Source organism: Mrakia frigida (assembly GCF_051309035.1).
Source record: "Mrakia frigida strain ATCC 22029 unplaced genomic scaffold BDY24scaffold_36, whole genome shotgun sequence".
Classification (NCBI taxonomy): domain Eukaryota; kingdom Fungi; phylum Basidiomycota; class Tremellomycetes; order Cystofilobasidiales; family Mrakiaceae; genus Mrakia; species Mrakia frigida.
In genome coordinates, this window is record NW_027481245.1 from 272,789 (window position 1) to 294,102 (window position 21,314).

The 21,314-nt window shown below is 54.7% G+C and overlaps 6 protein-coding genes across 6 annotated transcripts; 5 read left to right on the plus strand and 1 right to left on the minus strand.

Moving 5' to 3' along the window:
* Positions 1 to 123: 123 nt before the first annotated feature.
* On the plus strand, positions 124 to 3,585 carry BDY24DRAFT_355247 (uncharacterized protein). The gene is made up of 14 exons (XM_076637778.1): positions 124 to 959; positions 1,037 to 1,178; positions 1,271 to 1,298; positions 1,371 to 1,485; positions 1,575 to 1,736; positions 1,823 to 1,845; positions 1,928 to 2,035; positions 2,118 to 2,170; positions 2,255 to 2,496; positions 2,570 to 2,638; positions 2,714 to 2,797; positions 2,878 to 2,938; positions 3,009 to 3,121; positions 3,216 to 3,585. Exons 1-14 carry the CDS (start codon positions 446 to 448, stop codon positions 3,239 to 3,241), a joined length of 1,740 nt encoding a protein of 579 aa, XP_076493342.1. The 5' UTR covers positions 124 to 445; the 3' UTR covers positions 3,242 to 3,585.
* A 542-nt stretch (positions 3,586 to 4,127) lies between these two features.
* Positions 4,128 to 5,822, minus strand: BDY24DRAFT_444340 (uncharacterized protein; the record flags this gene model as incomplete). Its single annotated transcript, XM_076644840.1, has 10 exons — positions 4,128 to 4,253; positions 4,324 to 4,551; positions 4,623 to 4,686; positions 4,792 to 4,808; positions 4,876 to 4,957; positions 5,024 to 5,098; positions 5,173 to 5,179; positions 5,273 to 5,369; positions 5,470 to 5,670; positions 5,747 to 5,822. Coding segments are annotated over 10 exons (972 nt in total), but the record flags the coding sequence as incomplete, so codon positions are not given.
* Positions 5,823 to 9,247: 3,425 nt separating this feature from the next.
* On the plus strand, positions 9,248 to 10,129 carry BDY24DRAFT_401011 (uncharacterized protein). Its single transcript, XM_076642033.1, has 2 exons — positions 9,248 to 9,458; positions 9,529 to 10,129. Exons 1-2 carry the CDS (start codon positions 9,403 to 9,405, stop codon positions 9,890 to 9,892), a joined length of 420 nt encoding a protein of 139 aa, XP_076493344.1. The 5' UTR covers positions 9,248 to 9,402; the 3' UTR covers positions 9,893 to 10,129.
* Positions 10,130 to 11,333: 1,204 nt separating this feature from the next.
* On the plus strand, positions 11,334 to 15,879 carry BDY24DRAFT_418298 (uncharacterized protein; the record flags this gene model as incomplete). Its single annotated transcript, XM_076643834.1, has 8 exons — positions 11,334 to 11,750; positions 11,838 to 12,201; positions 12,318 to 12,661; positions 12,803 to 13,037; positions 13,146 to 14,923; positions 15,013 to 15,304; positions 15,428 to 15,658; positions 15,797 to 15,879. The coding sequence occupies 8 exons, from the start codon at positions 11,334 to 11,336 to the stop codon at positions 15,877 to 15,879; spliced, it is 3,744 nt and encodes a 1,247-aa protein (XP_076493345.1).
* A 1,289-nt stretch (positions 15,880 to 17,168) lies between these two features.
* On the plus strand, positions 17,169 to 17,952 carry BDY24DRAFT_344458 (uncharacterized protein; the record flags this gene model as incomplete). Its single annotated transcript, XM_076637554.1, has 3 exons — positions 17,169 to 17,213; positions 17,369 to 17,695; positions 17,842 to 17,952. Coding segments are annotated over 3 exons (483 nt in total), but the record flags the coding sequence as incomplete, so codon positions are not given.
* BDY24DRAFT_188736 (uncharacterized protein) lies at positions 17,909 to 20,958 on the plus strand. Its single transcript, XM_076636384.1, has 18 exons — positions 17,909 to 17,977; positions 18,123 to 18,313; positions 18,433 to 18,545; positions 18,665 to 18,720; positions 18,856 to 18,865; positions 18,995 to 19,036; positions 19,143 to 19,151; positions 19,231 to 19,351; positions 19,468 to 19,522; positions 19,616 to 19,682; positions 19,764 to 19,895; positions 19,966 to 20,066; positions 20,150 to 20,227; positions 20,303 to 20,337; positions 20,425 to 20,430; positions 20,505 to 20,535; positions 20,610 to 20,854; positions 20,935 to 20,958. Exons 2-17 carry the CDS (start codon positions 18,246 to 18,248, stop codon positions 20,757 to 20,759), a joined length of 1,074 nt encoding a protein of 357 aa, XP_076493347.1. The 5' UTR covers positions 17,909 to 17,977; positions 18,123 to 18,245; the 3' UTR covers positions 20,760 to 20,854; positions 20,935 to 20,958.
* The last annotated feature ends 356 nt before the right edge of the window (positions 20,959 to 21,314 follow it).

Here is a 21,314-nt window from a genome sequence, read left to right on the forward strand (position 1 = left end):
CCCTTTGACTCCCACCTGCTCCTACTCGGACAAAACCGAGCTCGATATACATCTGAAACGAGCTCGACGCGCAGTCTCCCCTTTGATATCCACGAGAGAACAAAGGGCGAGGAGGTCGAGCTCACCACCGACGCCGATCTTCCTTCTTCTCCCCTTTGATGTTTGATGGTGAAGAGAACAACGATTCGAGTTCTCTGCTCGATGAGCAGGTTTCGTCACTTGTTGTCTTTTTCCTTTCCCTTTGTTTGATCTCAGCCAGGCTTTTCAAGAGGAAGAGGAAGAAGACAAAGAAGATCCCAACCATCACCCATCCACCTCTCCTCTCGTTCGCTCAGGCAGCACTCCCCTCTCGGCCACAACAGCAGGACTACTACAACCATAAAGTCTTTGATAGACTCTCTTCAACAGCTTCAACAACAACTTCAAAGCAAAACTTACTACTACGATGGCTCCCTCCTCCTTCCTCCCAGGCTCGAAGCTCTTCCTCTCTCCGATCCCTTCGTACCTCCCTCTGCACAACCCTCAAGGACCGATCTCTCCTTCCTTCCTGAAACCCTTCCCCCCTATCGATCATCCTCACCATCAACATCAATCGGGAAGAACTCCTCGGGTTCATCATCCTCTTTCTTCGCCTCTCTCGTCAACCTTCCCCTCCTCCTCCTCCGACGATTCTCTTTCAACGCCCGCCTCCTGGCTTCCAACCCGTCGTGAACTCCTCCTCCTCCTCCTCACTCTGTCCTCCCTCGCTCTGTTCTTTGGATTCGGACACATGGACATCGACTATACGGACTCGAACGGACTCGCAAAGAGCGTTACCGTCGGGCTCGGAGGCCAGCACCATCGATGGAGTGAGGGAGGGAACGGCGTAGGGATGTGGGACGAGGAGGAAGGGAAGGAAGTCAGAGGAGCGGATGGGAGGGTGGATTACTTGGAGACCAGTCTGGTTCAGCATGCTCCTGGTACGTCCTTCTTTTCTGGTTCATTTCTCAGTCGGATCAAGCTCACCTTCCCTTGATTGTTCGCTTTCGTTTTGCAGGATGGACCATCTTCTCGAACTTGTACCAGTTGGGATCCACCTTCATCATCGTTACTTCCAACCCTGCCGCTTTCCCAGAGATCAGGATGATGACCTCCACGAGCGCAGAGGTGTTCAACGGAGCAGAGGCCGTTCAGTCGAGGTGGGTCGAGGTCGTCTCTATATATATACATTAATACCTGTTGCTCTCGCTGACGCTCTCCTCTTCTCTGATTTCTTTTCTGATGCTTATAGGGAACCAACCGAGAAGAACATGCGAGTGGTGAGTCCTAGAAAGAGAAATCTCGACTCGACGCGTTCTGACTCTCGTTCTCTTTCGAACCCTCTCGCTCAGATCTCCCCCGAAGAAGCCCACGTCCTCTTCAGATCGGACGAGTCCCTCCACCATTTCGGTCTTTCGCCCATTCGACAATCAGGTCCCACTTGGCTCGTCAACGATCCTCCTCAGTGTGAGTTCTTTGCTCGTCGTCGTCGTTCTTTCCTCTCCCCTTCCCGCTGATCCTCCTCCTTCCCCACCTCCACCACCCACCCAATTCAGTCCTCACCCATTACTACCACTTCGGAGCGGAACTCATCTTCGGTCTCTGGCGAACCTTCTCCTCCATGGATCGAGGCATCAACGCTTCCGGAGAGACCACCCACTTGGGCATGCCGAGGAGGATGATCTTTACCGCTACTGGGTACGAGCATTGGAGAGACTGTGAGTTCGGTCGCTTTTTTGGGGTTTGGGGAGGGGAGGGAACAATGAGAGCTGACTCTTCGTTCGTTTCGTTTCGTTCGACGCAGACTCTGGAATGAATGGACTCATCGTTCGTTTCTCTTTCTTCCCTCCCCTCGCTGTTTCGAGCTCAAGCTGAACTGACTGAACGTTCTCTTTCGATCGCTTCGCAGATGAAATCCGTCTTCCCTCGAACGAAGCTCGAGTTCTCCCAGGACTTTCAACTCGATCGAGTCGCGTCCGCTCGTCCGTTCGTTTACGATCAACTCGTCTTTGCCGACGTTCGTTCCTCCCCTTCTTCCTTCTCTTTCCCTTCCTTTTTCCTTTGCTGACTTTCCTTTTTCCTTGGTTGGGTATCTGCAGCGAGCAGCTTCCATGCGAGGCTCCGTCTTTGCTCGAACGGGTCGAACAGCTTCGTTCGTCCTTCCCTTCTCTCCCTCCCCTCCCTCTGCTCCTTTCTCTTCTCACAAACTAACACCTTCTCTTTTTCACCTCTACAGGGAAGCCTTCCTCCTTCCCGGCTCCCCTTACTGGTTCGCTCCCATCCGACGCAAACTGCTCCAGTACGTCGGCGTCCCCGAGAACGACCTCGCTCCCGGCCACAGGCATACGGACGTCGTGACGTACGTGAGCCGACAGAGCTGGGGAAGGAGGATGTTGAAAGAGGAGGATCATGAGGAGTTGGTGAGGGTGATGACTCAGGCAGCGATGGAGGATGGGTTCGAGTTCAATGTTGTTGAGAGTGAGTCTCGTTTCGGAGGGGGAGTTGATGGGAGGACGAATGACGAGAGCTGATCTTTGTTTTGTTGTTGCAGTGGACAAACTCGATAACCAGCAACAGATCCGACTGGCCGCTAGGACGACGATCTTGATGGGAGTTCATGGTTCGTTTCGCTTTCTTCCTTCGCCTTCGTCTCGTCTCGACCTTCCAAACTCACTCCTCTCCCTCTTCCTCACAGGCAACGGTCTCACCCACCTCCTCTTCATGAAACCCACCACTCGATCAACCGTTATGGAGTTCTTTTACCCTGGGGGTTTCGCTTGTCCGTCTGCTTCTCTCCCTTCTCTTTCTCTTCGTCGTTCGACGCGTCCTGACTTTCCCTCTTCTTCTTTGTGACGGAAGACGACTACGAGTTCACCACCCGAGGACTCGGAATGGCTCACTACGGATTCCATGGAGCTCAGTGAGTCCAAACGCCTCTCTCTCTTCTTCGTCTCGACTCGAGACTAACTCGCCGCCCGTTCCTTCCCCAGACGATTCACCTCCCCCGATACCCCACCTGTGGCCTACCCCGAAGGTTTCCAGGGGAACGATATCCCTATTGATGCGCAGGCGGTGCTCGAGGTGGTGAGGATGAGGTTGTCGGGTGAGTTTTGGGACGCGTTCCTCTTTTCTTTCACTTTTGTTTCTCTTTCTTCCGCTTTGGCTGACTCTAATCCCTTCTTGATTCGCCCCACCAGGTGCCGAAGAAGCCGACGATGGATAAACTACACCCAAACCACCCAATCTTTCGTCTCTTGCCTCCGCCTGGTTCAACTTCACGACCTCGTTCACGACCCCTCTCCCCTTCCCTTCTCGTTCTTCTCCAAACCCACACACACAGAACTTACACACGGATTCGTTTGCTCTACAACTACCTATTCCTATCTCTACACTGCCCATCCCTTTGCTTTCCCCTCGCTGTTTGTTCTCGTTTGCATGTTAATTCGCTCGCCTTGCTTTGTTTTGCTTGCTGTTTTGTCCTTTCATCCCCTCCCACTTCCCGCCCATTCGTTTTTCGCTCTTCTATTTATCCGAAGCTAGATGCTTTTCTCGTTGGCTAGACCGACCTTTCAATCTTCGTCATGGTGGAAAGAGAGAAGAGGGAGACGCGTCGAAATCGGAGAGAGAGAGACATCGGATCAGGACGAGCAAGCTAGGAACGAACGAGTAAGGTAAGAGGGTGAGATCTAAGAGCATAGAAGTGTGAAAGTAATGGTAAGAAGAGAGAATGAGAACGAACGCGCTTTTTGAGGTGACTGGTCACTGATTGCCTCGAGCGAAGGACGACGCGTTTCGAAGAGTTTGAGGAGGACCCATGGACGGTTTGACTGATGGTGCTGCTCCATCTGAGGAAGTCGAAGGCGGAGAGACTGTCAGGATCAAACCGGAAGATAGCGAAAAGAACCAAGAAGAGGAGAGATTGGGAGAGACGGGCATCAAATCAGGTCGTGAACTCGAAAGCGCTGGCACGCAGCCACATAGAGATAGAGAATGGATCGTAGATTAGAATCAAAGAGCTAGGATATACGAAGGCAGAGAATGGAAGAAGGAAGGAAGCCAAGTCTGACTACTGAGAATCGGTCGCGTCGTCTCGAGAAGCGAGTTTGAGTTCGGGGAGTCCATTCTGGAACGAAAGAGAGAGGAACGAGTCAGGCTGCCACGAAGGAGTAGGTAAATGTACTGGCTCACCCTTCGGAGTTTTCCCGCGTTCATAGTCGGAGTCGGAAGCGAAAAAGCTGGTGGAAAAGCGCAAAAATCGTTAACGTCCGTCGAAGAGGTGGAGAATCAGAGACAAGGACGACGAACCTGCAGCCCTTGCGATCCTTCTCTCTCTGGAAGCAGCGTTGCCTCTCCTTTCGACTCCTTCGGTTGTTGCTGAGGCCGTAGCGGTTGGTTCAGGTTGAGTCGTAACAGTCGTGAAAATCGACTGGCCCGTCATCGTTCCGAAGGCTGTGGAGACGGAAATGTGGAAGTAGTCCTCCAAGGAAGGGTCGTTAGGTAGGCAACTGTCGTCGTTGCTTGCTTGAACGGTGTCTAGTAGAGAAGATAGGGAAGAAAGAGGGTCAGCGCAAGCGTCAGATCGACGCGTCGAAAAAGAGACTCACAGCCTGTTCCCTGAAGGAAAGATTCGTTCTCCTCCTCGTCAAGAACACCAAGCCAGGTGAGGGACTGAAGGAAGATAGAAAAAAGGAAGCTGGTAGTCAGCGACGAGTGATCTTCGATTGCGATCACGTCGCGTCTTCGAGGAGACGAGCAAAGAAAGAGCGTACTGACTCCCGCAGGAAGAGCGACTATTAACGGGGACAAAACCCATGGGGATCAGTCGAGGACAATAGAGCTCTCAGAAGGGATGCTCACAGTAGGGAATCGTAACGAGGATCTCGGTCGAGCCGTCTTGCCAGTCGGGATTCGCTCTCTCCCAGTCTTGGACGGGGATCCACTGAGGAAATCGACGAGTTGTCAGCTTTGATAGAATTTAGTTTGAGAGGGAGAAGTTTAAGCTCACCCATTCAGTCTCGTTGTAGACGAAGAGGACGCCGAGGGAGACGGGTCGAACGGGAGAGGTGAACTTGACGTCGAGCTGAAGAAAGCAATTGAAGATTTTCATCAGCTCGAGGCTAGCAAGAATAAGGCCCGAGAGAGACATAACCTCACGGGGTAGCTCAGATAGAAAGGAAGAGTGGCAGGGAGGAAGGGAAAGAGCTCAGCGTCGAAGAAGGTCAAATGAAAAACAAGGAAAGAAGTCTCTGCCTACCACTGAACAATGGCAGCATCCGTCGAAGGAAGAAGCCACGTAACATCTCCTACGGGAGTGACCTCTCTCTGAGAGATGTAGAACGCTCCTCCAGAGTCTGAGGCAAGAAGGAAGAGCAGGATGCGACGTGTCAGTCGACGATTCATCCCTCTTCTTCCCTCCTCCTTCCCCCTTTCAGCCAAAGGGAATCCACTCACGAGCGAGGAAGAAGGGGCCGAGAAAGAAGAGAATGCAGAGAAGATGGAACATGAGGTTGACGATTGAAGGGTGAAGAGAGATGAACCCGAAAGGAAGATTAGGTGCGAGAGTCGAGAGCGTCGATTCGAGGTGGGCGTTGGGAGGAGAAGCGAGGAAAAGACCTTCGCTTGACGAAAAGCCTTGAGCTTTAAAAAAGTGAACTTCTCGAGAAAGTGCAGACGAAGCAGTCAGCTGGACAAGGGGGAAGAAAGGGAGCAGAAGCCACGATTCACGAACAGCCTCTTGAGAGAGGTTGCTCAGCCGAATTCTGGATCAAAGAGAAAGCGGTGTGGAAGGAAGAGAAAGGGCGCATGGATGTCAACCATTGATCTAGACTCGATAATGAGCCTTGAAGACGGAGAGAGGAAAGGGGAGGAAGGGAAAGGAGGGTGAGGGGGTGAACGTCGAGACGCGCTGTTCGAAGACTCAGAGGACCTCTGTTCAAGAAGTGAAAGTTCTGAAGAGTCAAGCTCGATGTTAGCTCTGTGAACCAGCGGGTTCAGTGAAAAGTGGGAAAGAAGAGCTCATGGCCGTTGCGAGGATGAAAGGAAGGAGAGTGGAAAGTTGAGCTTCGACGTTTTCATCTTCGATCCTCCCCTCCTCTTCTGTACAACCCTCACCGTCCATCAACAACTTTTCATCCATCTCAGCATCCTCGCCTCTCCTTCAAACCTTCGTGGAACTCTCAAGATCCCGACGAGCGAGGGCGTTGGAACCCGTTCGGCTTGGAGGATGAGCTCGACCTTCCTTCCTCCCTTCTGCCTCCCTCCCTCGTCCCTTCTTTCGTCCTCGACCGCCCTCCTCTGGCCCCACTATAGAAGAGAAGAGACGGTTTTACTCTGGACTAGTTTCGAAGCCATCTTCTTCCCCTCTCTCGTTCAATTCAACTTGATCGGTGCCTGGCGAAGTCGTTCCTCTCTTGACCGAGACCCTCTTTTTGCTCCCTCCCTTCCTTGTCCTCCCACCACCTCCCTCCCTCCCTTCCCGCTCCCTTTTTGACGATCTCTAGGATCTCTCTCTTCTCTACGGATGCCCAACTCGTCCACGTCCTCTGGATTTCTCTTCTCTCGCTCGAGCTCGTCGACCAAAGGACGGCCGGGTGGAGTCGATCCGAACGCAACCCTCAAGAAGAACCCCTCCCACCGCCCTCCTCCTCTGGAAATAGCGACCATGAATAGGAAGAACTCAAGCTGGACGACTTATAACGCCTCCTCAGTCTTGGATCTCTCGGATTTCTTGAAGGAGGAGCCAAGGGAGAGAGCGAGAGGAGGAGGAGGAGTCGGGACGAGCTCGAGTTCGACGGGAGAGCAGTTTGGGTTGGGTTCCGCTGGATTGCTGGGAAGTTTGCATCATCAAGTCGGTCAGTGGGGAGAGAATGTCACTAGGTCCCTTCTAGATGCTGTGAGTACGAACTCTCCTTTCGGAAGAAGCGAAGGAGGAAAGAGCTTGACCTGAAACCGTCCCTCCTCCTCGCCCTCCTCCCGCCTCGAAACCCAGCCTTCGTACCGCTCTCGTTCACCAGGATCAGGTCCTCCTACTCCTAGAGCCAACTCTACCTTTAACCCTCCAACTCGACCACCATCTCCTAGTCCAAACCCTATCCGCTCAACCTCCTACTCCTCTCCCCGTCCTCCTCCTCCCGGATCCGTCAACACGGCCTCGTCCTCCTCCTCCCTCTCCTCGTCCTTCCCCTCCTCAGCATACACCCACTGCTTCTCCTCCTCAAGCTCATCACCCGCTCAAACTCCAACCCTCACTTCTTTAACCTCTTCGTTTTCGTACTCCTCTTCCTTCACTCCCTCTTCAACTCTCTCCTCGTTCGGCTCCCTCTCCTCGTCCGGCGGGCCTGAGACTCCTCCTCTCGGTTCACCTCAACCTCTTCGATCGCCCGACTCGTTCTCGTCGTCGTCCGATGGAGGAGGAAAGGATAAAAACTCGGAGGACGTGCTCAGGAAGCTGTGGAGGAAGGGCGCGGAGACGATAGGCAGGAGGAGCTCAGACTCGGGAGGTCAGCTTCCCTCTCCTCGGAACGACGAGGACCTCGACGCACCTCTTCGTCCGAGGAGGTCGAGAACTTCGATGAGTCGAGGGTTCTCGAGTATCAGCTCTCGAGCAGGAGGAGGGATCGAAGGAGGGACCGGTCTGTCGAGGAGGTTGCCCAAGAACTTCGAATCGACCGCGTCTGAGTTTGGGACCTTCCTTCGCAAGGCCTCCTTCTCCACTTCCTCGAGGTCCAGACCCTGCAATCTCGAACACCTCTCCAACTTATCGACCAACCCACCTTCACCCTCCGATCCATCCTTCCTCGCCATCCCTCGACCTCCACCCTTCTTCTACGGCGGCGGAGGATCGGACGACGACGCGTCGAGAACGGTAACTCCCAGCACCACGATCTCTCCGGAACTCGACGTCCCTCGTATCAGAGCCAAGTTCGGAAGGTCAGCCTCGATGTCATCGAGCGGGAGTGGGGATGGAGCTTCGGTGGATAGTTGGGGAGAGGGAATGACGGAGGAGTCGTTGGAACGCGCAGAAATTGGGTTCGGGGAGAGAGGGAGATGGGAGTGGGCTGGGTTCAAGTCTCCTGATACCACTAAGACGGGATTCAATCTCGTTCGAGGAGGTGAGCTATGTCAATCTCTTCTCGTTCGAGGTTCAGCCTCGAGCCTTTGTTCTCGACGCGTCTCTGATCATTTCTGCTTCCTCGTTCGCAGATCGATCCCCAACCGATACAACCTCGCCTGAATGGATCCGTCCTCAAGACCGAGAGATTCTGCTCTCCCAGCATCGAACTTCTCCCCCACTCGACAATGGGAGGGAACGTCAGCTCTCCTCCACCTCGACTCTCCAGCGCCTTCACTCTCGCACTTCCTCCCTCTCCGACAACTTCACCGTCCGAAACTCTCCTTCCTCCTCTCCCATCAACGATCAGCTCGCTCGTTCCGACACCTCCATCGCCACCCCGCTTCCTCCTCCTCAGCTCAGCACTCCTCCTCGATCCAAATCCACCTCCTCGTCCTCCTCGTCGTCGGACAGCTTTCACTTCCCCTCCTCCGCCCCTCACACCATCAGTCTCTCCTCCACCGAGTTCCGTCAAGCTTGCAACTCATTTCGATCCTCCCACTCTCCCTCTTCGACCAGCAGTCCCTCGCACAACCCCGTCGTCGCCATCAGGATCATCGAGGCCACTCCGAAACCTCGCTCCAACACGCGTCCCTCCTCCTCTCCCGACTCCCCCGAATCACACAAATCTTTTCCAACGCGTCTCAGTCCTCCTCGAACCGACGGCAACAGCAACAGCAGCAGAGGCGGTTCAACCGACGAAGAAGAACGAGCATGGGCTTCAGCAAAACAACGGTTCAGCGAGTCGTCCAGTCGTCGAACGAGTGGAGCCAGCGATAATCAACGCTTGAGGACGCTTACCTCGGAATCCAAAGCTTCTACCTCCTCTCCCACCTCCTCCACACGCTCGAACCTTCTCCTCGACGAATCACCTCAACTCTCCGGATCCAAATCCTTCTCTTCCCTCCTGCTCCGACAAAGGAAGGAATCTCCCAGCACCATTCCACTCACTCAAAACGTTCTGGCGAGGTACTACGAGCCTAGCTTCGTCTTTTCGACGGAGGAGAGAGGTCGAGAGGTGTCTGTCAGCTCGACAAACACAGTGGATTCGGACACGTCGTTCGTTTCGGTGGAGGCTGAGGCGAACATGCTGGAGATGTTGATGGCTCAGTTGGAGGAGTCTTGGGATGACGAGGATGAAGCTGGTGGGAAGGTGGAGTTCTTGATGGTGGTGGAGGAGGAGGAAGGAGAGGAGGAGACGAGGTTGGCTGTAGAGGAAGCCAGAGGGTGGGATTGGCCCCTTCCGCCGATGAGGGAGGTTTGGAGGGAGGTGGATGAGAGGAGTAGAAGGGGGATGCAGAAGAGCATTGTCATTGATGATGGGGTTAAGGTGAGTTGACCTTCGTCTCCCTCTCTCGTGCCCACGCTGACTCCTTTCGTTTTGGTTCGACGCGTCTCAGTCCTTCCCCTTCGACTGCTCAGCCCCTGCTCCCCACATCTTCGTCTACCATCGATCCTCTGAACCCGAAACAACTCTTCCTACTCCTACACCGACCACCACGACGCTCACGTCCAACGTCGTTGAGTCGACGCCGAATCTGGGGAGCTTGGATCGGGGATGGAGGTCGCCTTGATCGTTTTGGTTTCTCTCTCTTCCTTCCTTTTCTTGCATCTGCTTCACTTTTGTTCTCGATCGAGCTACCTTCTTACTCTATCTACTCATTCTCACGAACACTACTCCACTCACTCCTTGCATATCTACTTAGTCTAATCAAGCACGCGCCTCTCGTTGTTGTTGCTCGATCCTTTTCCCTCGCACTCTAAACCGGCCCCACTCCTTTATCCCAGTCACTCCCCGTCTTATATTTTTGGCTCTACAATTTCTTCCCCCCTCTCTCTCTCTTGGAAACCTCCTCCCTTCCCTACACATCCACACTCCCTCGTCGTCCTCCTCGCTCCTTCGTTCTTGCTTTCGCCTCTCGTTGCTTCCCCCCTCCTGCTTTGACTTGCTTGTTTGTTGATTACAATGCTCGCACATATAGCTATGCTCGATTCATCAGACTCCATCGGCTCCCTTTCGGAATCATCCAATTCATCTTCCGAGAGCTCGACGACCGCCGCCGTCTGCCTCGTCTCGTTCGGATGCCTGGAGGAAGCGAGTAGAGAGCTTTACAGAGACGTAGCAATCAGCTCAGAGAAAGCCTTGATCTCGTTTACTTGTGGAGTGAGTCCCTAGCTCGCCTTACGTCCGAGATGGAGGAGCGTTCCCGTTGGAGATGGACGCTCGAACCTGGTTGAACAAAGCGAGTCTCGTTCACCTCGTTCGCTACCTCAGGAAGAAGAGGATCTGGGATCTAGTTGGATTGAGGACGAGACTGGTCATGTCAAAGTTGAAGTCGAAGGCAGTCAAGGAGGAGTTTTCGACGCGGTGGGAGGAGGAGAGAGCGAGCGTCGAGTTGCTTGTCGTGTAGGCTGCCTTTGCTTTGAATCATGAGCGATCGAGTGTGATTCCTTCTGAATCTTGGAGTGAGACGAGCTGGGACGGGTGGTAGGGACGAGGAGGACGCGTCGAGACAGGAAAGGAGGGAGGACAACTCGTTTCCTGCCGCAAGCGACAGTTTTTCGCAAAGATCACATATCGGGAAAGAGGCAAGAACCCCTTCATGGTCACTGCTAGTATACTCTGGAACTCTGCTGCACGAAACACCAAATCATAGTGACGTCTATCCCTCTTTGGCCTCTCTTTTTTTCGCACGCGCTTTAGGAGGAGGAGGAGGAGGAAAGCTGGTTCCCTTCAAACCGCCTTCATCTCGCAGACGTACTTTTCTTCTTCTTCTTTTTCGCACTCGCTCAAGCGCTCAGGTGAGTCTACAGTTTCACTGCTCTCAAGTTGAGTTTTTAGTAGATGGGATGGTGGGAGGAGAAAGGAGAGGAAGGAACAAGACGAAGCTCGACGTTGTGCCTTCCCTTCGATCCTCTCTTCTTGGGTCCAGGAAGATGCCCACACTCAGCTCTCTTGCACTCGGTGGAAAGATGAGCTCGTCTAGAGCTACAAGGGTACCTCCTTTGACTCTTTTGAGTCGAGTTGTTGGAGGGAAGGAGGTCGAACGAGCTCTCCGTTTTTCCTTCATCCCTTCCCTTCCCTTCTTCCGCCCTCCCCTCTCCCTCTACAAAGCCCTCGTTCTCGTACAGTTCTCTTCAATGCTGACTCCATATTTCCCCTTTCTTTCTCTACAGATCTTCATCCCTAACCACTCTCTCTACAATGGCTTCCTCTACCGAAATGCAATTTGGACCTTCCTGGCTCAAACCCACGACTCGAACAAAGTCGTCAAAGACCTCGACTCCCCTCGAGGAAAACAACAACAACAACAGCAGCAACGCCGCTCCTGCTGCGATCTCTTACTCGTCCATCACTCGAGATCACCCTACTCCTCTCTCTCCTGGATCCGGAGGACACGAGGGAGGAGGAGCCAACGGAGAAGGAGGTCCTCCTCTCGACCACATCGTCGACCCTTCCAAACCTTTCAGGTACACCAAGGAGTACATGCTCGGTCTCTATGACGAGGAGAAGCAGAAGGGGAGAGAGCTTCCCTTCGAGTTTGAGAGGTGGGGAGTCGTCTTCAGGGAGGAAGGAGGGAACCCCGTCTCGTTGGCTCCTCTCACCGACATGGAGAAGAAGGTCAGCCCTCTTTCCTGCTTCTTCTTGTCGCTATTCACAGTCTAGACCAGAAGGCTGAGTCTTGTTCCATTGTCCTCATCGCACCAGCTCTTCACCCTCCCTTACAACCCGGACCGACGAGCTCCCAACTCGTCCGATCCTCTTCACCCGTCGGCTTCTCGAAACAACTCGTCCAACGACCTTCACTCTCGAAGGAACAGAACCCTCGCCGGTCAAGCTGGAACTCTCAACCTCGAGCGAGGTTCAGACAGAGCTATCGGAGAGCGAGGAGAGCGAGGAGGAAGCGCTCTCAACTCTCCCGCTCGAGAGAGGTTCGGAGGGATTCAAGGAGGTGTTCTTGGAGGTCTTGCTGGAGCTGGTGGAGTTGGAGAGGGCAGATTGGGAGGGTTGAGCAGGGAGAGATCCGATAGAAGGACTTCTGGAAGAGGTGGACCCAAGGACGGCGAAGTTGGTGAGTTAGGATCTCTTCCTTCCCGTTGACCTTTCGATCCCTTCCCTTCGCCCTTCCTTCCCTCGGACGCTTCTCCATGTCTGACCACTTTCGAACCCTCTCTCCCACCCGCACAGACCTCGCATCCATCGCTCCCCTCCCTCCTTCCTCGACTCAATCCTGGCGACCAACCCGAACCCTCTCCTCCAACAATCCTCCTCCCGCTACACCTCCCCTCGACTCTCCTTCCCTCGAGGAGTCTCGACCTCGATGGAGGGACGCTCCCGCTCCTGCTGCTTCTCGAGAGATTGCTTCCAGGGACAGGGATGCTAGGGACGAGCTCGACGCTGGAGGAGGATTCGGAGGAGCTGGAGGACAGAGAGCTGGAGGTTGGAGAGAGAGGGAGAGGGTCAGGACTGCCGAGAGAGATCTCGGAGCTGCTGCTGGTTGGGAGAACGTGGGAGCTGCTGGAACTACCAAGGTGAGTTCGGATTCGAAGACGTCCATCGTCGTTGGATTGCGGGAAGAGTGGCCCGAACGATGAGAATCGAACGCGTCCAGATGAAGACGAGCTCGAAAGTCTGACTCCTTCTCTGTTCCCTTCCTTACTCCTCCTCTTCAGAAACCCGCTGCTGCTACTCGAGCCGACGGCACTCCTTCCAGTGGTCGACAGGATTACGGAAACTCCTTCGCTGCTCTCGAGCAAGAGGAGGATTCGTTCGAGCCTGAGGCGCCTGCCGCTCCTACTGCTCCTCAGGTCTCGGCTCACGCTCTCGCTCAAGCCGCCGCTGAGGCTCAGAGAGAGGAGTTGAAGCAGGTCAAGTGGATGTACAAGGATCCTTCCGGAGCGATCCAAGGTGAGCTCGACTTCCCTTCCTTCGCACCTCTTCTCGACTTCGACCGTCAGAAAGAAGCGCACAAACTGATGCGTTTTCTTCCTTCTCGCTTTCCTTCTTACCACATAGGTCCCTTCCCCGCCTCGAGCATGCAGGACTGGCACGGTCAAGGCTACTTCAACGCCTCTCTCCTCGTCAAGCGAGAGGCCGACCTCGCCTTCGAGACCGTCGCTACCCTCACTCAGCTCGCTCCCTCCACCGAGGTCATCTTCTTCCTCCCCGCTCCCGTTCGACCTGCTGCTCCTCCCGGAATGATCTCTCGAGGATCCACTCCCGGATACGCCAGTCCCATCGCGTCCTACTCCACCTCCAACGCCTACGCCGCGTCTCCCATTCAGCAGCACCAGGACGGAAGCATGACTCCCTCGAGACTCGCCGGAGCGGACCCTCTCGATCGATTCCTTCGACAGCAGGGAGAGAAGCCCAACGAGGAGGAGGCCAACGGAGCTCGATGGAACGATCAGCAGCAGCAGCAATCCCCCGTCGTCCAGCAGCAGTACCCTCAGCAGCAGCAGCAGCTCTACGCTCAGCAGCCCCTCGGAGGAGGAGCTTACGATCCCGCTCCTCTTGGATACGGAAACAACTCCCCAGCTCCTCGACACATGGCGTACAACGCTCTCGGTCGACAGGCTCCCCTTCAGGCTGGCGTCTTCGCTCAATCCCAATCGCCTTACTCCTCCCCCGTCGTTCAACACCAAGCTCCCTCTCCCTGGACTCAGCAGCAGCAGCCTCAGCAACAACAGCAGACTCCCGTGAGGAACTACTACGGACTCGCCGAAGGTCAACAACTCGGATCTCCTTCCCCCGTCGCTCGAGTTCCTTACCAGTACTCTCCCGTTCAAAATCTCGCGCCCGGAGCCGGATGGGGAGCCAACGACTGGAGGAACGCTCCTTCCCCTGGACAGATGCCTCTTCAACCTCAGCAGATCCCTCAGCAGCAGCAGCAGCATTCGTACCTCAACCAGCTCATCCCCGGATCGGTCCAGCAACACCAGCAGCTCGCTCCCGTCGCTCCTTGGGCTTCGTCTCCCTCCGTCGAGGTCGCTCAACCTATCCAGCAGCAGCAGGTTCCCCAGGAGGCCCAGCAGCAGCAGCAGCAGGTCCAGGTCGAGGAACAGCAGCAAGCTCCCGCTTCTCGATGGGCTCAACCTCTCTCGCACGCGTCGGTTCCTTCCACTCCCGCTCAAAACTCCCCCGTCGAGACCTCGTTCGACTCCCTCGCCATCCAGGAGCAGCCAGCCCAGGTCCAAGCCGCTCCTGTCGTCGTCGAACAGCCCGTCGAGTCCGCTCCCACTCCTCCTGCCACCAAGGCCGCCAAATCCGTCGCCGCTCCTCTCCCCACCAAGCCCACTCCCGCTCAGAAGGCCAACCCCGTCGCTCCCGTCGTCGTCGAGGAACCTCGAGCTACCACTCCCTCCGTCGCGCCCAAGGTCGCTCCCTGGGCCAACGAGGAGAAGAAGGCTCCCACCGGACCCTCTCTTCGAGAGATCCAAGACGCCGAGGCTCGAAAGGTCGCCGCTGCCAAAGCTGCTCGACCTCCCGCCCCCGTCAAGGAAGTCTCCAACGAACCTCCTACCTCCACCAGCTGGGGACTCATGGGGTCGAGCTCCAACACCGCTCCCGTCAAGGAGAAGTCGTCCGCGTCGACTGGACCAGCCGTCGCCGCTCCTCCCGTCTGGCAGATGGGAGGTGCTGCTCCTTCGAGGACCTTGAAGCAGATCCAGGAGGAGGAGACCAAGCAGAAGGCTAGGGTCGCTCAGGCTAAGGCTGCTCAGATCGCTGCGATGGGTGGAAACGTCGCTCCCAAGGGAGCCTATGCCGGTGCTGCTTCGTCGGCTCCTTCGTCTGTAAGTTCCTTTCTTCCTTCTTTTCTCTCTCCGAGAGACGCTTACCTTTACTGACTTTCCTTTTCTTTTCTCGTTTCTCCGTTCAATAGAACTCCAATGCTGGAGGAGCCTGGGCCGTCGTCGGAGCCGGAGGAAAGTCGTCGTCTTCGTCCACCACCGCTCCCAAGCCCGCTGGACTTCCTTCCTCCATCCCCGCTCGACCTCTCTCTCAAGCTACTGTCAAGCCTACCATCCCCGCCGTCTCCGCCATCCAGTCCTCCTCGACCTTCGCCGGAAAGCTCTCGAGGTCCGGAAGCTCTGCTTCCCTCGACGACATCTCTCCCAGCTCCGACTTCCTCCTCTGGGCCAAGTCGAGCTTGAAGAGCGTCACTGGAGTCAACAGTGAGTGTCACGTCTCCATACACACCTTTCGTCTCGCTCGAACTCTCGACTCGAGTATTTTGAGCTTGAGAGGAGCATCGGAAATTGACGCGTCTCGTTCCTCCTCTTCTTCCTTTCCTTTAGTCGACGAGTTCCTCCAGATGCTCCTCTCCTTCCCTCTCAACCCCGATCCCGCCGTCATGGAGATCATTTCAGACTCCATCTACGCCAACTCGGCCACCCTCGACGGACGACGATTCGCTCAGGAGTTCTGCACCAAGAGGAAGGCCGACGCGAAGGGTCAGAAGGCTGGAACGATCCCCAGCGGGAACAACAACTCCAGCAGCCTCGGAAGGGGAAGCTCGTTGGCTGATAGTGAGTTTCGGTCTTTAGTCCTCAGTGAGGAGAGAGAGGCGAGGGAGGGTATCGGGAAGGAGGGAGACGCGTCGTCTCGTCGCGATCTCGAAGCGTTTACTCACTCTCGCTCGTTTTCCTGTCCGTTTCTCTTCTCAGTCGTCAAAGCTCAGCCCAAGCCTGCTGCCGATGCTGGATTCGGAGGGTTCAAGGTCGTCAAGAAGAAGGGAAAGAAGCAGTAGTCTGGTTTAGCTAGCCTAGTTTCGTTTCGTTGGTTTGGGAGTCGGTTTGTCAAAGAAGAAGGAGAAGTGATGTTGAAGTAACTCCGGTACAGAGAGCGTGTATACGCAAGGGAAAGAAGCTCGCATGTCTTCAACCAAGATGAGAAGGGAAGGTATCCGAGGAACAGAGAGGCAAAGCCGATCGAGGCAGAGCACGACTGCTCCGCTTCTTCTCTTCAACCCGTCAGCATCGATTCAGGTCACTTTCCTTCCCCCCAGCCCTCCCAATTTTTATCCACCTACTTCTCGTCGTCGTATCTTATGCCTCCCAGGATTTAATTTTTCGCCTGAAGGAGCTTCGAGTGTCGCCGACCATTCGACGCGCCGCGACTCTGCTTTCCCTCTTTCTGGGCTCTTTAACCTCGACTCGAGCTACTACTACTGGAGACCTGACCTGAACGTTTCGATATATTAAAAAAAAACCTCTTTAGTTGATCTAGGGACTAGAAAGCTAGAAGGGTAGGTAGAGAGACGTAACGAGGAAGGTGGAAAAGAACGAGGCTGTCTCCTGATGTTGTTGCAAGAGTGAGTGTCTTCGGTAACATCCCGAGCTAGAAGATTCCCAGCTCACTTGAAAAGATTGTGATGCGAGGAGAAACTTCAAGGAGGGGGACGCAAAGTTGAGCGCCGTTTGCGAAGCTCAACTTCCGATCCCTTCCTTTTCGTTCTTCTCTCCCAACACTACCAGGCCCTCTACAACATCGTCTCTACCCCTCATACGCTCTCGCTCAGCTCCTTCACCCTCCTGATCCCCCGAGAACCCCAGCCGAACCTTCTACCACGAGCGAAACGATGCAGTCCTCCTCCTCCCTTCCTCCTTCCTCTCTACCACGATCGGATCAGGATCGACAAGACCATGAGCGTGAGTCTCTTCCGATGCTTGTACAGCTTCTTTCTCCGCAATCAAGCTCATTCCCGCCTGCTTCTTCCTGGCTCTTCAAAAGACGCTCTCGTCAGCGTAGCCCTCGCCCTGCTCGACCAGATCCTCGACCTCGTAGGAGGAGGAGTCTTGACGACCGACAAGCAAATGACTTACGAGAGTAAACTTATTCCGTCAGTGCCTCTACCATCGCTCCTTTGAACGCTAAAGAAAGATAGCTTGAGGGGGGAAGGAAGAGCTGATTCCTCAGTCTTTGTTGACCTCCCTTCCAGCGGTTCAACGATCGGGTGAGCTCCTTCTCTCCTTCTTCGGTGCGCATGTGGGACGTCGAAGCTGACCTGTCCACTCTATCCTCCTCTTCTTGTGTAGGAAACATATACGACACATCCTGGACCATTATTCGCTCCTCCTCGACGTTCGCTCCTTCCTTCGGGCCCTCCCTCCCTGCCTCTCTCTTCCCCCCCCCCCGGCCTCTTCGCCTCCTATCTTCGCCTCTTGCTTTCGGTCTCATCCCTGCATCGATATTGACTCTCATTCCCTCTCCTCCTTCCCATCTTGCTTCGACCTCAGACCCTTCACTCCCCTTCGCCATCTCTCAACTACGACATTCGTCGTCGCCTTACTCCCATCGAGTCTTCCCTTCAAGTCGCAAAGGAAACCGTTCTCGCCGTCTCGAAGCGCGTCACCAACCTTCGATCAAATCCTTCTTCAACCTCAAGCTCTACTGACGGATGGTTGGATCGTCCTTTGACCGTAACGGCAAAGACTCCAGCTGTCCTGGACTTCGAGAGCTCGGGCGGTAGAGAGCTTTGGTTCGTTTCGCACCACTCGATCCACCATCTGGCTTCTCTGAGAGTCATTGCTGTGGGAGGTACGTTTTTTTCTGCTCCTTGCCTCGTCTTCCCTTCCGGGGCTGATTCCGTCGTCGACGCGTTGCTTTCCTCCCTCCTTCATCCCTTCAGAACTCGTCAGTCGCCTTCACCTTCTTTCTTATCTCCTTCACGAGGCTGACCTAATCCCCTTTCTTCCTCTCTCGATCCCAGGACCTTTCGCTGCCAACGAATTTCGGCGTCGCTCCCTCAACAATCCTTTCACGTCAAGAATCGGACCTCACCTCGGCTTCCAGCTCCTCGGTTCCCAAGTCCAAGATCTAGAGAGTCAGCGGGCTTTCTCGGATCGGTGAGCTCATCCTCATATCTCTACTGTGTTTGTTAGCTCCGAGTTTGGAGGAAAGAAGGGAAGAAGGAAGGAAGGTCGGTGCGAAAAGCGAAACGCGTGCTGATCGAGTTATCTACTGTTGGCTTCTGGGCGTCGACGGCAGCAGATCGAGATTCCGTCGTACATACCCGGATCTATCAACTCGCATGATTCCTCGGCCTCGCGCCTTGTAGACGTAGCTTTTCTGGGAGGGAGGGAGGACTGGATCCGTGAGAAAGCAGGACGACCGATGTCATGTTTTCGCATCCTCTCTTCTTCGCGGAAAGCATGTCTTCGCCCTTCTCTACATGCAAACATGTAAGCTCTATCTCGCTTCGTAAACCCCGACGACCACCCCAGTTTCCAATCGCCGTTAAAAAAACAACAACCCGAGCTGATGCCTTCGCCCTCTGCTCGCGTTTTCCTCCTCTCTTCAGTGTTTCAGCGAGTCAAACAGCTTCAACGCTGGGCGTCTTCCTTCTCTCGATCGCTCGATTTGTGTTCCAGGCTCTCCCAAGGAACAACTTCAGCTTCCGTTCGACTGACCAAGGTAACCAGAAGGGAAAATCGATGGCCGACGGGTTTCGACCTTCCCTCCCTCAACCTCCATCACTCACCGCTTACTCCCTTCTCTCTCCCTCTCTCCGTTTATCTCTATACTCCCCGCAGGCTATTTTCTCTCGGTCAAGATGTCGGGACCCTTCACAGACTTTCCAGACATGGCGGTGAGTTCGATTCCTCTTCTCAGCAGCTTCACGTCCCTCGCTTCCCTGCAGACTCTTTGATCGAGGTGCAGCTTTGCCCTCAGAGCATGACCCGAGCTGAATCTGTTCTTCGCTGCTTCTTTCGTTTGCCTCTAGCCTACCGTTGGTGAGTCCTCTCCCCAAACATCCTCACTCGTCGAAGGATCAAAGGGAAAGAGAGAAAGAGGGAACGCGTGGGGGCTCGTCGCTTTCCGATCGCTGACCTTTTCTCTTCTTGCCTTCCTTCGCCTTCCAGTCTTCCCGAGACCGGCTATGCAGTCCTTCTCGGCTGTAGTCTGTGAGCTCTCCTTTCTTGCTTTCCAGCTCTCGAGCTTCCTCACGCGGTCGGGTCGATTGAAGCTGACTGCTGTTCCCTCCTTTGGAATTGAACCGCTTGCGTTCAGTCCTCTCTGGTGCGTCTGATTCTTCTGCTGCTGAATTCGACCTCGCCTAACCTGCGCTCGCCTTTCTCCTCTATCTTATCCTTCTCAGGTGTCACGATCTTGAGCTACATCACTTCTCGACGTTCACTTTCTCTCAACCCCTTTTCTCCCACATCATGGAGAGCCTATTCTTGGCCGAGGCTTGTCTGCCTGATGGTGTTTATAACGAGGTGAGCATCGGGTTTTTTCCTCCTCAACCTTGACCTGACTTCGTAGCTTTGTGTTTCGATGGGAGGATCGAGCGACGAAGAGCAGAAACTGACGCGTTGCCTCTATTCCCTCGCAGCTGGTCTTTCCTGTTCACATCAGGAGTTCTGGTTCTGGGAGTTGGGATGAGCTCGGTAAGTTCATCGAAGAAGTACAGGCTGAGACGAGGCGACGACGACGACGACCATCAAGATTGACGAATGCCTCTCTTGCCCTCGTTTTTGTAGTCGGTCACGTCTTGTAGCATGGGCATCGTCTCATGTATCGTTTTCTACGTTGCGTCGAAGATCTTTAGTGAACTTGCCTCATCCTTTACTGCGACTTCTTCCATCCTTTGCCTCAATCTGACTTCCTTTCCACCCCTTCATTCCTCAGTCTACCTCTTCTTGATCGAGAAAGTCCACGTCGTGTCGGGAACGTCTCTCCCGCGCCTAAAGTCCAAGATGTACCTTCTCTGCGCCTTCAGCATAGCGCTGTACATCGTCATCATCGTCCTCATGGTCTTGGGTACGTTCGCAGAGGAGAAGAGACCGACGCGTCCTGCTAACTGATTTTCGTCTCCCTCTTGTATTTCTAGGCCGAGTTGCTGATCTCAGAGAAGACGGTGCTTGCGAGATAGGACTTAAGAAGTACGCGTCGGTTGCGCTTCTCGGCTATGATCTCTTCCTCAACGTCTTCGTGAGTTCGACTCAGCCATCTTCTCTCTCCCGTCCGGCGCTTGACCTGACTCAGTCTTCGCCTTGTTTTTTTTACCCTCACAGTTGACCGCACTCTTCGTATACCCTATCTTGAGGTCGAAGTTCGTCAACAAGAAGCTCCGAACGGTTGCGATCCGAACGGTGAGTCGAATCGAAGGTTCCCAAGGATGCAACGTCGCTGATCCCTCTCCTCTCTGTACTCCTTCTCTTCCTCAGATGCTTTCTGCTCTTATGGCTTTGACGACTTCGACGTGGGTTTGAACTTGGCCTTCTTCTCGTCCCCTGCCATCCTCGAACCTTGACTGACGCCCCCTCACCTCGTTTCTCTGTTCACTCAGCATCAAGTCAGTTTCTCGCCTCCTTTCTTCCACATCCTTCTTGCGTATACTGATCTTTCTACTTTCTCTGTCCTTTTCAGCATGCTTGTCCTCACTCTCATGCATGGCAAGGTCAGGCCTTCGACGCGTCTTCCCCTTCTTCTCGTTCTCCCTTCGCTGATGCTGCCTTCCTGCTCATCCTCCAGCAACTCGGCTTCGTCTGCCTCGCATCTTGTGGAGCTGATGTAACTATCAACGCCCTGGTTCTCTTCTACGTCACTTGGGCAAGTCTTTCCCTTTTAATCACGAGCCTTCGTCTCGTCGCCGACTTACCCTTCCCATGCTCTCCTCCTTGATCGCTCAGTCTCCCGGCCAGTACGAAGACCAGTTTTCCGGTCCTTCTAGTGCCTACAAGAGCTCTCGAGAACGAGCTAGCAAGAAGGTCGCCGCTGTGAGTCCCGAAATCGCGTCGCAGCTTCTCTTCGTTTTGCTGACGACTTCCTTCTCGGTTTGCTTTCCATCCCATTCCAGGCTCCTCGAAACGACTACTCCGAGTTCCCGGCACCTCCCCGGACTCCAGAAGTCTCCTTCGTCGTTGCTCAAGGGGCAGCGTCACCAGCAATCCCTTCTCAATCTCCTTCGAACGTCGTGCTCGCCAAAGAATTCGCCTTCAGTCAGGCCCCTGGAGTCAGAAGAGGCGGATCTCGGGACGGAGGGAAGTTCTTCCCAGGCATCAAGAAGGCTGTGAGGAAGATCGGCGAGGGTAGGAGAGGAAGGGAGGAGAGAGACGTCGGAATGAACAGCATCTCGGTGAGCTCCTAGAACGAGAAGCGTGATGGAACGACATCGGCTGATACATCGATGTCTATATTGTTTCACAGATACACGTCGTCACCGAAGTCACTGGAGAG

What these genes read in the sequence shown, in the direction of transcription:
- BDY24DRAFT_355247 (XM_076637778.1), top strand. Translation starts at nt 446, where the DNA reads ATGGCTCCCTCCTCCTTCCTCCCAGGCTCGAAGCTCTTCCTCTCTCCG. An exon ending in TTACCCTGGGGGTTTCGCTT is followed by an intron (nt 2,798 to 2,877) that starts GTCCGTCTGCTT and finishes TTGTGACGGAAG; the next exon opens with ACGACTACGAGTTCACCACC. An exon ending in TACGGATTCCATGGAGCTCA is followed by an intron (nt 2,939 to 3,008) that starts GTGAGTCCAAAC and finishes TTCCTTCCCCAG; the next exon opens with ACGATTCACCTCCCCCGATA.
- BDY24DRAFT_401011 (XM_076642033.1), top strand. Translation starts at nt 9,403, where the DNA reads ATGAGAGGAGTAGAAGGGGGATGCAGAAGAGCATTGTCATTGATGATG. An exon ending in TCATTGATGATGGGGTTAAG is followed by an intron (nt 9,459 to 9,528) that starts GTGAGTTGACCT and finishes GACGCGTCTCAG; the next exon opens with TCCTTCCCCTTCGACTGCTC.
- BDY24DRAFT_188736 (XM_076636384.1), top strand. Translation starts at nt 18,246, where the DNA reads ATGTCATGTTTTCGCATCCTCTCTTCTTCGCGGAAAGCATGTCTTCGC. An exon ending in CCTTCTCTACATGCAAACAT is followed by an intron (nt 18,314 to 18,432) that starts GTAAGCTCTATC and finishes TCCTCTCTTCAG; the next exon opens with TGTTTCAGCGAGTCAAACAG. An exon ending in CATCGTCCTCATGGTCTTGG is followed by an intron (nt 19,896 to 19,965) that starts GTACGTTCGCAG and finishes TTGTATTTCTAG; the next exon opens with GCCGAGTTGCTGATCTCAGA.